The sequence below is a fragment of the Centropristis striata genome, chromosome 20 (assembly GCF_030273125.1).
Source record: "Centropristis striata isolate RG_2023a ecotype Rhode Island chromosome 20, C.striata_1.0, whole genome shotgun sequence".
NCBI classification, from domain to species: domain Eukaryota; kingdom Metazoa; phylum Chordata; class Actinopteri; order Perciformes; family Serranidae; genus Centropristis; species Centropristis striata.
The window spans coordinates 26,447,142-26,462,233 of record NC_081536.1 but is presented as its reverse complement, the minus strand read 5'-3'; the positions used below and the strand labels follow the sequence as shown (position 1 = coordinate 26,462,233).

Sequence of the window (15,092 nt, the reverse complement as noted above, 5' to 3'; positions counted from 1 at the left end):
TCTGCAGATAAATATAAGAGTTTTTTTCAAAGAAGAATAGTGTATTTCTGTTCCCTTTTTTCTCTCTTCTCCCTTTCCTGTCATTTTACTTATTCATTTAATTATGATCCTTCCTACTTTTTTAAGTTTACTGGCATTACTAATAACCTTAATTTACTGTGATTTATTTATTATTTATGTATTTCTGATGATACATATATATTGGAGCATCTGTCTGCTGTTCTATATAAAACTGTTTGTATGTGCAACCTGTTAATAAAATTCATTAAATGAAAAAAAAAAAAACAGTCTACTTCTTTCATACGTTTCCTTCTGTTATATTCTTTGAATTAGTCCAGTTTTGGCAAGAGATCTCAGAAGGATTTTCCCCCCTTCCCTAGATTTCCCACCTTCTATTATACTTTTGAAGCTTCTTCTCTCCCTTTCATCCCCAGGGCACGCTGTTATCACATGTTCTACTGTCTCCCTCTCACCACAGTTACACCCACCAGTTGTATGTTTTCCTATTTTATTAAGTGTGCTTTTAACCTACTGTGCCCTATTCTTAGTCTACTTATAAGTACTTGTTCTGTTACACTTTGTAGTTTATATAAATGTCTGCCTTTTACCTCCCTGTTCCAATGATTGTTCTACTGATTGATTGTTTCTTTCCAGATTAGACTCTTCCCCTCTGCTTTTGATAATTTTACTTTCATTTCCACCTCCTCTTTTTTTTACTGCTTCCTCAGCCATTTTATCTGCTTTTTCGTTTCCTATTAACCCTTGATGAGCTGGAACCCACATGAACACTATTTCCCTGCCCTGTTGTGTCAATTCGGATGTTTTTAACAGTATTTCATGTAATGTAATATTTCCTGATGTGTTTTGGCTGTCCTGTTTTTAATGCTTTGTTATTGTGTTTGTCATTAAATGCTTCGATCCATCTGTAAATATGTAAATATATTCCCCATACTTAACACCTGTGTAATTATAAAATTCTTGTACTAAATCTACTGTTTGATTTCCTCTTTTGATATTCAATATTTCTAAATCTCTTCTTCGCTTTTTTATTTTTTTAACTGTGTACAGTTTAGTCTAGTATGTCCAAATCTCAGTCTTGACATTGTCTCATCCATCCGGTCTCTTCTCTTCTCTACCTTTTTTCTCTCACTTTTTCTTTTAAATCTGTAAAAAATTGTCCTTTTCCCATTGCTTTTGCCATCTTTCCTTAAATATATCTATAACCCTTTGGAGGTGGGACTATTTTGATGGGTTTTGACTATTTTTCATTCTGCCTCTATAAACAACTTAAAAAATGTTTATCGTTCCCTGCTGGTATCATTTTTTTCAGCACAACCTCACCTGATTATTATTTTGTCATTTTGACTTACTGAACAAAAAAAACACACACACAAAAAAACACAAAAACCACAGACAAAAAAATACAAAAAACATGCATAAAAACCACATAAAAACACAAAAAAAACCACTGAAAAAGCACATTGAAAATAATTTTTTTTTTTACAAAAAACACATAAAAAACATAAAAACACACAAAAAAACACAAAATGACACAAAAAACATTAAATATAAAAGATTGCATTAAAAATGCTGAATGCACACTGCAAAATTCAATAAAATCTCTGCAAAAACTTCAGTAATTTCATGTTACACTTGGTCATGGTGCTAAATGGGACATGGATACTTCTGGAAAAGCCAAAACTTTAGAGCGAAGCTGATAGCAGGGCTCAATGCTGCTTCGTTGTTACATTGCAACGTCATGAGGTGTCATGCTCCAGCACTTTTGTGGACTCCAGAGGAATAATGCGCTTGTTTTCTGTTTTGATGAATCTAACTGCCCTTTCAATGTATTTACTTTTGTAGCCCCCTTTGCAACCTTATCTGACATTTCATTATCCATCAACATCAACATGAGCTGGTATCCATTAGAAAATCAGTGGCTCTTTTGCACATAAAGGTTGCCGACCCCTGGTATATCCTATCAATTCTGCCACTTTTCCCACCAAATTACAAAATCTTTACATTTGCTTTCAACGCCAAAGTGTCGTTATTTTGAACACACTAACACAGGCTTAATATAGAAACTTTACAGCTTTTTCACACTGTTGGTCACCATTGCACAATTTTTCTTTTAAAGTCTATTATTTCTCTTTGGAACTAATTGTTTCACAGCACCTAATATGCTTCACACAACATTTCAACTAATCTACGTTTTATTATTATACAGTTTTGCATGTCATCATTTCTTTAAATTGATCCTAATCAGTTTAGTGGAAAGAGAATCTATCTGATCCTGTATAAAATTCTTAGAACTATCGTTTCTTTGAATATGCCAGACAATATGTACAACAAATTTTGTTAGTTGGGCTGTACAGTGAACAGTTCCTATATCCGAGCATTATTTATTTTTTTCAGATCTTTATTAACAATGAGAGAAATACAGGCAATCATGATATAAACAAGACATATAAAGAAAAATGTCAGTTACAGTATCTGTAGAATAATAATAATAATAATAATAATAATAATTTTATATATATATATATATATAGATATATATGTATATATATATATATATATATATATATATATAGAGAGAGAGAGAGAGAGAGAGAGAGAGAGAGAGAGAGAGATTTGGAAAACTTCATCTTGTGGATGTGAAACTTACCCATCAGAAGCATAAGATTTGTTATAAAGCATACTGTTTTGTTATTAGATTCAAATTTTGAGATAATATCTTTAGGTTAAAAAATTATGGTCTGTCCAGTCTTATCGAGTATGAATTTTTCCATGTCCCTCCAAAATATAAATGACAATGGGCAAACATAAAATAAGTGTAAAGTTGTCTCTGGCTCATCTCCACAAAAAGTGCACATTTCGCTTACATCAGCAAACCTGGAAATTGATTTATTACATGGGTAAATATTATGCAAAATTTTAAAATTGACCTCTCTGATTATTTGAGAGACAAAATTGGAAGGGACACAACCGGCTCACCGGCTCTGCACCAGTTTATTCCGTTCAATTGATATGTCCCAGCTTTCTGATGCGACACGAATGCACCATGAGACGTGTCATTTCCCAGCTTCCTCTGCACTTCCTGCTTTCCACCGCAGAAGGACTGAACGAAAACAAAATGCGATCACATAACTTCACTGATCAGCTGTGATCAATGACAACGTTATTAACGCTCCTCGGCGTATTCCACTGATATTTAAATATTTAAATGTCACATCTGTGTGCCTGAGGCGTGTTGCAGTAAATACATCCAACCATGCAGTTCTCTCCCACTAATGGAGATTTCACGTTCGTGTCGTCGACAGAGGCTGAAGGTAGGCTAATGCTCGGCTAGCAGGCCTGATCAGGGCTAATGACAACCAGTCTACGTGGTTTGTTTATTTACATTAAAGTAACTTAATCACACAGCTACTAATGCATCCGGTCTAAAATCCTGCTTACGTGTGAACCAACTTACTCTAACGTTAACGAGACTGAAGTTAGCTTCTGATTTGTAGTTTTCCAATTCGACGGTTGTACAAATGTGATTAAAGTGTCTCAGACAGCAGTAGAGTCTACCTAATGTCTGACAGACACCACAGCAGCAGCAGGAGTAAAGCACGGAGGTTCGGTTCATCAGCAATGTAAGTTAACTTAAGGTTTCCTTACATTTCCCCTGAACTGTCGAATCGGAAGCTGCAAATCAGAAGCCAACTTCAGCATCTTCCAACGTCACCGAGCAGCGTTTAGCTCTGCTGACTAAGTTCAGTACATGTAGGCATTCATATTATTTTCTCGTTTCATATTTTATTTTTTTTAAGGAACACCAGTCCAAATCATAAATATCAAATATTATATTTGTTGATTTTCTGAATTTTAATCCTGTAAGTGATTTTTATGTATTGTTGTTTTTGTATAATTTATAAATGATGACTATACTGTATGAACAATTAGTCATGTTTCATTCTTGTTGTTGTTTTTAGTATTTATGCTATTTTTTTAATGCTACTTTAATGCTATTTCTACTGCCTGGAGTAAGGATCACAGTGCAAATTTGAACTATATTGATATATGTAATATGGTCTAATTTTAGATCACATTTAAAAATATATCAATATATTTTTTATATCGCCCAGGCCTACTTTCCACCAACTTAACTGTTTTGTATACGAGTTAAAACGAATATGACTAAAAGTCCAAAATCTAAACAATAACTATAATAGACTCATAATATGCTATAAGACTGTAACATTTTACTGTAGGACTGAATCTACGCTGTACTATGACAGCTATATGCTGTGAGATAATGCACGTCAGTGCAAGTACATGCTACTAAAAGCTGTAAAAGAGAAGGTGCAAAATTGTCCTTCAGTATTAAGCAGAAGTAGCTGTGCACTGGACACAATTTTACAACATTTGCATTTGCATATTATTATAGTACCTGGCGTAGACATACCAGATAATGCTTCTTTGTCTCCCGACACAAAGGAGACCTGTTGAACAGGTGACGCTAGCTGGCTGGAATAAAGCTGTTATTACACTGTGTTTAGAGTAAAGTTTCAAGTAATGTTTACTTTTATTATCAATGAAGCCAATAATTTACTCAATTACTTGATCACTCATATAACCACCATCACCACAATTCACCACTCAGTTCACACATGTCTTTTTTTGGTATTATGTTGACCTGGTGTTATGTCTATACTGACAATGGGGTAGTAGGAAGAAATATTGAAAATGAATAAACCTTATTTTCTGAGGAAAGCTTGTTAGTTTTTGTATTATTTTGTGTTTCTGCCACCTATAAAGCTATTTATAACTGCCCCAATAACAGATTCCAATGCCAAGTTGTAAGCATTCTATCAGAAACAGACTGGACAAATTGTTATTAGATGTTATTATTGTTGTCGTACATGTAATATATAATTATAAAGCTCTCTTTGTGCTCTTCACGATGGAAATACACATAGGCACAGTAGGTCAATATGAAGTTAGATATAAGGGCATTTGCAGGTAGAGTTGCAACAATTACTCGATTAATCGAACAAGTGTCTTTTTTGGTCATTTTGTTTCTTTTTTGGTCATTTTGTGTCTTTTCTGGTCATTTTGTGTCTTTTTTGCTCAATTTGTGTCTTTTTTGATCATTTTGTGGTCCATTCGTGTCTTTTTTGGTCATTTTGTTTCCTTTTTTTGACATTTTGTATCCTTTTTGTAGTCATTTTGTGTCTTTTTTGGTCATTTTGTTTCTTTTTTGGTCATTTTGTGTCTTTTCTGGTCATTTTGTGTCTTTTTTGCTCAATTTGTGTCTTTTTTGATCATTTTGTGGTCCATTCGTGTCTTTTTTGGTCATTTTGTTTCCTTTTTTTGGTCATTTTGTTTATTTTTTGGGTGATCTGAACTGTGCGTGCGAGATTGTGTTCAGTGAGTGGGGGTCACGGACAACATGCATGTTAAATTGGGGGTCGCGACTCAAAAAGGTTGAGAACTACTGCTCTAACCTACAGTGGTATTTTGTCATACATCCTGGTATCGTATGTATTTGCTGTGCCACACAAGTCTATGATCAAACAATTAACTCTGCAAACAAATGTGTTTTCCACAGAGCTCAGCGGCACCATCAGTGCCCCGGATATTAAGCTAAACTTGGGCAGTGAGGGTGGTAAAGATCCGTATGCCACCACCTTCCTGAGGCAGCGAGGCTATGGCTGGCTGCTGGAGGTGGAGGAGGATGACAGTGAAGAGAGCAAGCCTCTTTTGTGAGTACACGTCCTGTAACACAGCCTGTCAATTTTGCTGCCCACGGCCCAGCCAGTGGGCAGTGTTGGGTGAATCTGTCTGTATCCACAGCATATGACCGCTCACACTAGCCTCTTAGTGGCTTCTATGGAATTTCCACGCAGGAACCACCATTCAAATTGATCATATGTTTCTAATAGAGGTGTGAATCAGCAGAGGCCCCACAATACGATATATTGAAATTTAACTGTTTAACTGCATTTTGTGTCCACAAAATTAAATTAAATTAAATTAAGAATTGTTTTGTCAATAAGAGAAAACTCTCAGTGTATTCATCTCACTTCAGTCTTTTTATTTCTCCAGTGAGTCAAACCCACAGACTGACCAACAAAGTATTCAGTCAAACTGAACTGACCTGATATCAAACATGTATGGACGACAACAACTGCAGCATTTTATCAAACTTTCACAAACTTTAAGCTTCACTGCTCTAATTTTTTTTTGAATGAAACATAAAAAAGTCTAACTTTGCAGCGTTATTTCAAAAATTTTTCTGACACGATTTCCCAATTCACATGGTGCATATAGATTCCTTAGATCTTCTAGTTTCATATGATGTCCAGTATTTCCAGTATATTCCTAAAAGTAAGCCCGGCCTCCGGAAAAAAATAAAAAAGGCCAAAATACTGAAGGCCCGTGGGTGCTAAATATCGATACTTGGAGGCCATGAATCAATATAATATCGCCACGCAAAATATCGCAATACTATGCTGTATCGATTTTTTCCCCCACTTCTAGTTTCTAAGGTACACAATGATACACTGAGGATACGCTTGCCAGCTGATAAGATTTAATCAAGAGTAGATGCAGTGTTGTTGTATTAGTGTATAGTGCATAGTAAGGAATATTATGGGGATTTCTGTTGTATAGGCGTAATTAAGGCTACACAGTTAATAAAAAGGTTGTTGAAACTAATGGTATGATTCTCAAATCAATCAATTTTAGCCAGAACTGGCCCACACAATGGTTCTGTCTGGCTCAGGGGGGTACAACAAATTCAACTTACGGTAAAAATTGTGGAAAATTTCCTAAGTGGACTTTTCTTTTGAAATGCTTGTGTGTGTGCTTCCTGAAATTGACTTTAGTGATGTTAAAAGTCAGATATGCTGGGGTGGCTGAGGCAAGGCAGGTCATGCTACTAGGTAATGTTGTTTTGTTTGTGTAGTTAAATCAATTTTTTTCATGACAGCGGTAAAGCTTTATGCTCTACCCAAAGAGAAATGAGGAAAGCTGAGGAATTCCCTCATATGCTACAAAAGCAACAGGAAGTTTATGCAAACAAGAAAGTAAATATAAACAAAATATTGCGAAAAGTGTAACAGTATTGCCACAAACGTTACAGGTAGTAGTTTGTAGTAGTCATGTGACCTCCCCAGGAAAAATTGTAGCCTACCCCCGTTATAGTAGGGCTGGGCGATATGGACCAAAAGTCATATCCCAATATATTTAGGCAGAATATCGATATACAAAATATATATCCCGATAATTTTTATTGCAAATGTTCAGTCAAAGTCAAAGCACAATATGACATGTCACAAGTAGTTTTATTGAAACTGTTTATTTAAGTGAACATAAATACTGTATAACAACAGTAGTAACTTTCTTAAAAAAAACCAAAGCTCATATTTAAAGTGCATATTTAAATAAAATAAAAAATACCTTGAATAAAAAAACCTATGAAATAAAATAGGCCAATCTTTTTCTGAAATAAATCTAATTATATGAGAAAAAGAATAACGAACATTACAAAATAACTAAATATGACAAACCCTAGTAAGGGCAGCATTTATATATAAAGAAAGATATATGTAATATATCAATATATGCGATATGGTCTAATTCCATATCACATTTAAAAATATATAGATATATTTTCTATCTCGCCCATCCCTATGCTATAGTACACAATCAGTCTGTGTCCTGTGTGGCACTGGTTCATTTCATCAGTTCAGTTGGCATTGTTGAGAATGCACTGGCTGACTTATCAGAATTTTTTTTACTGCCTCCTTCACAACCTTTTTGCGTAACCATCAAGCAACCAATAAGCAAACCTGTTGGCCTGAAAAGTGAAGCTATTACAAAGCTGGGGGCGAATCCAGCTTATACAGTACATGGCATCTTTCCGACTGCCGATCCATTCTGAACACGCACTGCTTGCAACAAAAAAATATAGGCAAAAACACAGTCAATATGGATTGACTATATATTTTATTTTTAAAACAGTCTGTCTCACAAATAAGCATCTTTCACTTTATGCCACATCCCAGTTAGCAGCAGTGTAGAAACCAAAAAGAGGCTGATGGTGGGCTTTAGCGGCAGATACAGATTCACCTGACTGGCACTGATCTGATGTTAATAAAAAGATCAACACCAGCCATTTTAATATAGTCCTGCTTGTTGCTATTTTATATATTTCTTTTGTAAGCAGATACAATCTATCATCTTCTGTAGCATGTCTCAGTTAGTTTGTTCTAATGTCTGTCATCTGTCGTCTTGTCTGTGTGAGAAGGGAAGAGCTGGACATTGACCTAAAGGACATCTATTACAAGATTCGATGTGTGCTGATGCCAATGCCATCACTGGGTTATAACCGGCAGGTGGTCAGAGATAACCCAGACTTCTGGGGCCCTCTAGCCGTGGTGCTGCTCTTCTCCATGATCTCTATCTATGGACAGTTCAGGGTAAGCAGGACACAATACGCATGTGTCATCTACTTTTATGAATTCAACCACACTGTTTCAGAATTGTCGTGTGGTCCTTTTTCACTGCAGGACCTGAGCTACACCTAGGCTCTTCCATTATCAGAACTTTTAAAACCCTTGTGAGTCTTTGGTACTAGGGTCCTGACAAGGTTATTATAGTTAATGAAATAATGAAAACTACATTTGAATTTTTTTTTCGTTAACTAAAATAAAAATAAAAACGAGAGTTTTTAAAAAAACGGCAACTAACTGAAACTATATTTAGTGGTTAGAAAACTAACTAAAAGTATAGTGAAAATGTCCTTTGTTTTCGTCTTTGTCAACTTTTTTCATACGTAAACCTTTTTTGTTTATTCATTCATTCATTCATTACCGTTAACTGCTTGTCCGCACTCGGGTCGCAGGGGGCTGGAGCCTATCCCAGCTGACATTGGGCGAGAGGCGGGGTAGACCCTGGACAGGTCGCCAGACTATCGCAGGGCTGACATATATGAAACCTATTTTATCTATCTGGCTTTATGACTTAGTAAACTTATTGGGGCTGAGATGGATAAGACAAAGGAAATAAAGGCAACATTTATTGTGACCTGATTGATTCTCACCCAACAAATACCCCATTACAAAAAAATGAATTAAAACTAGCAAACACACTCTAAAAACCAACCGAATTTGTAAACAAAAATTGACAACGAAATAAAAATAAAATAAAACTAATGAAAAATCCAAAACCATTATAACATTGGGTCCTGATCACATTTACCCAGTTCCAGGGCCAGTTCATAGCTGTTGCCTAATCTTAGCAGGCTAGCATTAGCGGCCCACCATTAGTGGGCTAGCGTTAGCTTACAACAAAGGCTAACATTTACAGCTTACATTCAGTTAATAACAACATAATTGCAGTCCATTGCGATCAAGACAAGCAGAACAGATGTGATGTACATGTCGAGTTTGGATGCCAGTGTCGGCTCGCAAAGCCAGGAGCAACATTTGTAAAGAGACGATGTAGTCTGCCGTTGTTATTATACTTGCTGAGAGCAAAGACACAGACGTATACAGTGATGTAATGACGTGGCTCTGTAGCCTGTGGAAAAGCAAATAGGTTCTGAGATGGTTCACAAGTTGAACCAACTGCGAACCAGCACCAGCCCAGCACTAGAACTAGGTTCATGTTGGTGGAAAAGGGGTAACCACTATACTGGGTTACCAGTATTTATTATAATAGAAGCCTAGTCTATTGTATGTATATCTTGTATAGTCAAGTATTTAAATGCATATATAATGCCAGTACAATATATCATATTATATCTTATCTTATGTATTTATGTATGTATGTGTGTATATATATATATATATATATATATATATGTTTACACATTATATATTATATTATGTTATGTATGTATGCACCCCCTACAGGCTAAATATATGACACATTGCTATGTTATTATTATTACTGCTACTATTATTATTATATACATATACTGTTGCTGCCATTACTATTATTGCTATATACTGTGATATACTACTATTATTATTATATTGGCCTTATTATTATTATATACTTATTATTATTATTATTATTATTATTATTATTATATATTATATACTGTACCATTATTATATACTGTCTAGTCACAATTAAGTTATTACCATCATATCATCTGTACAATTACCATCATCTTGCCACTGTACCTTACCTACCAACTGATCTTCTTTTTAACTTCTTAAGTGACCTTGTTCTATTCTGTGTTTTTTCTATTATTGTTTTTATTTATTCTACCTCAGTATTTTATTCTATTGTATTTTATTGTACCTAAATACCGGACTGCTGTGACAACCGAATTTCTCTTCGGGGATAAATAAAGTAATCTATCTATCTAGAGCAAACCGACTATAATGGGTCATGCTTATGTGCTTTGTGTAGGCAGTTGAAGAAAATGTTTGAAAAAGATTACATGTGGTGACTGTGTTCTTGATCTTTTTGTTCATGCTGAATCCAGTGCAGTGCTAGGACTGAAGCAAGTCAGTTGGAGGACCAAAAGAGCATTATGCATTTTAAAACCCTTTTCATTTCAGTTCTTAAGTTTGTTCCCCAGTACACCATCTTGTTTCATCGTTTTAAGTCCCCCGTGCACCATTTGGGGGATTGTCAAATATGTTTGGTACAATTTTAAGCGTTGATACAGATACAGCAGTACAAAGTTTTCAAAGGATTGTTGTGATTGCTGTTATCTTTGTTGTAATGTAACAAAACATCTGCGTGACCAGTTAGTGCTGGGAGTTCTGCCGCTAACCCCTGAAATACACGAAACTTGCATTTCCAGTAGAACCAGCTCCGGAGCATCGCCTAAATGTAGATCCAAGAATAGTTCCATAAAGCTTGTTGAGAACAAAGGAAACAATGGCTAATTATGTTATAATGGATACATATTGTACAATGTTTGTTTAGTTGGTGAAGTGGAAAGGGGTTAAAGGTGTCTCAGCGCCTGGCATCACTCAGTCTAGAATAAAATAATATATCATATATATCATAATAACTATTTGCCTCTTTATGCGTTAAATTGAAAAATCAACAGCGTCATTTTGAAGACACCAGAATTCGATCAGAGAAAGACATATTTGTGCAGCTGTTCTTTATAAAATATGGTTGATGCGGATAGAATGGTATCAATGTCACTGAATTGTTGTGTTCATTTTCACAGTTTTCAGTATTGACTCCAAACTTTGCTTTTATTTCACAGGTTGTGTCTTGGATTATCACTATCTGGATATTTGGCTCACTGACAATCTTCCTGCTGGCTCGTGTTCTCGGTGGTGAGGTAAGCAGAGTTGACACCTAACTGTCTTCTGCAGCCAGTCAAAGTACAGTCGTTAATTACTCAGATTTTCTCTTATAGAGCCCCCTTGTTGTTTTGAACAGGTTTCCTTTGGCCAGGTTCTTGGAGTGATCGGATATTCCCTTCTTCCTCTCATCGTTATAGCCCCTCTGCTCTTAGTGATTGGAGGGTTCGAGGTGGTTTCTACACTAATCAAAGTGAGTCAAAGGCCATGGTTTAACCTACAGTCTAAATTTTTCATAATGTGTAAAAAAAAAAAACTAAACTAAATGGATAATAACAATAAAATCCCACTGTCTGTAAAGGATATGCTTGTGAAGACATTGTAGACATTGTAAACCTTAATGAAATGTCTGTATAGTCCTGCAACATCCTTTTGCACATTAATTCCCAGAAAACCAACAATTTTATTACATTCAATACCAGGATTGTCATGACTGCTACTCCTGTCTTTATGTTGTGTCTGATGAGACACAACATTGCGTCAGTTCACAATGCTACCCAACGCTAGTATCGTATCACCTTAGCTCAACATTTCTGTTGGCTCAACATGCTAGTGTGGCCTTTCTCCCATTCCAGCTCAGGCCCTGTTTACACGAGGATGGTTGCAGGTAAAACGACAAAATATTTTATCGGAAGTGTCTTTCGTTTAGACCAGTGATTCCCAACGGGGGGGGCCCGACCCCCCAAGGCGGGCGCCAAAGATCCATGGAGGGTCGCGAAGCCCTCTTGATTTTGAGGGATGAAATAAATCTAATGTGTTAAATGAGTCAGCATTTAATTCATTAGTGGGACAAAAACAACTAAATAAGGGTTACAATAAACGTTTATTCATTTATTTAAATAGAAAAATCACTATAGAAAAGTTTAAAAATAAAGGCTTTATCGCGAGAATAAGGGTGTGTGTAACATCCCTCCTGCAGTATACACAGGTAACCTCACCTAGTGGTAACCTCACCTAGCGGTAACCTCACTTAACAACAGAAACACAGAGCTAATGGAAAAATGGCGAAGCGTCAGGGAGACGAAAATCTTGAATATCTCAAAAAGAAGAAGAGAGGGTACTATGAAAGTCACATTGAGTTCGGCTTCATAGAAGCAATGGACAATGGGGGGGTCACCAAGATTTCCAATGGTAAAAATGTGGGTCCCTCAAGAAAAAGGTTGGGAACCACTGGTTTAGATGGTGACGGCGTTTTTGGGGCTTAAAAACGCAAAAATCTGGAGCACCCCGGGACACCTGGTAGAGCGCGTACCATAGAGGCACCGTCCTCCTGAACGGGCGGCCCGGGTTCAAATCAGACTCCGAGCGCTTTCCCGCATGTCTTCCCCTCTGTCTCCCCCCTTCACTCTGTCTCTCACTATCAATAAAGCCTTGAAAATGGCCCAAAAAAAATCTTTAAAAACGCAAAAATCTGAAGCCACCCTCCAGAGTGTAAAACTGTACTCCGCTCCGCCGTAGCGTGTCCGTCTACACTGCCACGATGCAAAACTCTGCTCAGATCTGCTCACGTGGCGTACACGTTTATGTCACATACCTGCTGCAGTACAGGGAAATAAACATGTGGGATTATTTCCATGCGTGGGACCTTCAAGCTGCTCTGGCAGCTCTAATAAACTTACAGGAGTCTCTCCACCAAATGTACAGGATATGTACAGATAGTATTAGTGAACAGAGAAGGATCTGTAATTACCTCTATCACATTTAGGATGCACCAATTGGTGGGAGGCGAGCCAGACGGCTTTGGACGAGACCTGGGAGATCTAGTGGATGGTGGAGAACTTTGTGGAAGGAGTAGCTGATGAAAATGCGTGGCGTGAAAACTTCCACATGCCCAAAGATACTCTTATCACTTTAAGTGTTGCCGCCTGGCATGCATACCCAATCCAATTCCACACACTTTAGCGTCACCGTATGCAGCAGATTTCCTCCCAAAAACGATTGTCTAAACGCGACGCCACTTTTGCGTCTTCTGTTCAGACCATCATCATGTAAATGTAGCCTAAGTAAAGACGAAAAGGCATGTATTTGGTATAAGATACTGTTAGCAAAATCATTTTTAAAAATCCAGAGCAGGATAAACTCAAAAATGAAATGATAGTTTGTATAAAAACAGGAACCTATGTATGCGATACTTCTCAGTCTGAATTACTGATGAATAAATGAAATGCTGTTGTTTGTTCTGATCTTTCAGCTCTTTGGAGTGTTCTGGGCTGCCTACAGTGCTGCTTCACTACTCGTCGGAGATGAATTTAAAACAAAGAAGCCCCTTCTCATCTATCCCATATTCCTTTTGTATATCTACTTCCTATCGTTATATACTGGTGTGTGACCGGATGAGTTGAAACTGGACCGAGTAATGGACATTGACCCCAGATTATTAAGGGGGGGAAAAAAGATTAATCATGGAACCAGGATTTTTTTTAAAGGTGTTTATTTCTTTTTTAACTCTATTAAAATCTGGAGGGATGTTGAGTGGGGATGTTGGGAATATATATCAATGTATATAGTTTTGTCCAATGTGTCTTTTGTCAATAAAATGCATATACATCTACAGCTTAAACTTCAGGATGCACACTTCTCTTAAAACAGCAGAATTTGGTCGCATGGTTATATTGATTTAATTATTTAGTTTTTACTCTTTATCTCACTGAAGAATGTGGTGCCAAACATTTGTAGTGCATATGTTAATGCTGAAGGAAGCATTTGAGAAAAGAGACAGCACTACAAAGAAAGACATTGTTGTTAGAAATGTTCTTCATTGTTATGCACTGTAATTTACAATGAGGTGTCCATTTATGTTTTTCCTTTTTCACAGACTTGTTTTCTTTATTTATGGATTTCAGCAGCAGAAACAGTTTGACTGGGGCAGTTAAAGTGATATAAACAATTGTCTACAATATTTGGTGCCTTGTTTTTCCACTCCTGAGTCCTGTTTGTCAGCCGTTTAATACAGGGATAATTTGATCAGAAATTATAGTAAATTAATCGTCATTTGTCACTTAAGTTTATTTCTTCTTTTATTCCATTATATATACTAAACTCAACTTGTCACCCTAAAATGTATTGCAACACTCATAAAGAGGTCTCAAAAGGTTGGATCCACCCCAAAAATGTTATCCATAACATTAGTTTAAAATTATGAGGTCAATAATTAATGTATGTTGTATAAATAATGCAATGTCACTCGAAAAGTAACAAAATTAACCTTGGATAGACCAGTGAAGAGGCAGAGAGGTTAGGGTAGACCAGTGACAAACTATGGAAGGAAGTAATATGAACTGAATACCAGCAATCACCTCTACTAATGTACTAGGTTGAAATGGCAAACACAAATGCAGTAGCAAATGAAGGCGTTATGGTATCAATCAAAACAGGTCAAGTGTCATCTATAAATCATGGTAACATAGCATATGCACTCCAAGTAGATGATACATTTGAAGGTGGAAAGTCCTAAAACCTTCCTCTTGCACATCTGAGTTAATTATGTCTAACCATGTGCGTTGGTTTAGACTTAGATTTATTATCCCCAAGGGGAAATTCATTTTCACAGCACTGTACATTCAACAGATAACACAATCGCTCAATATTAACATCACACAACACATGACATAGAAACATTACATGGCAAATAAACATCCACTCTGTGCTCATCGCGCTCTTTTGTTGAGAGCAGCAATGGTTGCAGGGATCAGGCTTAAACCAAGGCGAGTAGAGTGCCAGGCTTGGAGAGAAGGAAATGAACGAATACAGAGCAGG

General features: G+C 36.5%; 1 protein-coding gene across 1 annotated transcript; it reads left to right on the top strand.

Annotated features, from left to right (window-relative positions):
- Window positions 1–3,088: 3,088 nt before the first annotated feature.
- yipf4 (Yip1 domain family, member 4) lies at window positions 3,089–14,235 on the top strand. Its single transcript, XM_059359211.1, has 6 exons — window positions 3,089–3,332; window positions 5,600–5,753; window positions 8,303–8,474; window positions 11,237–11,314; window positions 11,416–11,529; window positions 13,528–14,235. Exons 1-6 carry the CDS (start codon window positions 3,275–3,277, stop codon window positions 13,663–13,665), a joined length of 714 nt encoding a protein of 237 aa, XP_059215194.1. The 5' UTR covers window positions 3,089–3,274; the 3' UTR covers window positions 13,666–14,235.
- The last annotated feature ends 857 nt before the right edge of the window (window positions 14,236–15,092 follow it).

Bases quoted from the DNA above. Each gene is read 5' to 3' on its own strand.
- yipf4 (XM_059359211.1), top strand. From the start codon at position 3,275: ATGCAGTTCTCTCCCACTAATGGAGATTTCACGTTCGTGTCGTCGACA. The intron at 5,754-8,302 runs GTGAGTACACGT...CTGTGTGAGAAG, and splicing joins GAAGAGAGCAAGCCTCTTTT to GGAAGAGCTGGACATTGACC. The intron at 8,475-11,236 runs GTAAGCAGGACA...TTTATTTCACAG, and splicing joins CTATCTATGGACAGTTCAGG to GTTGTGTCTTGGATTATCAC.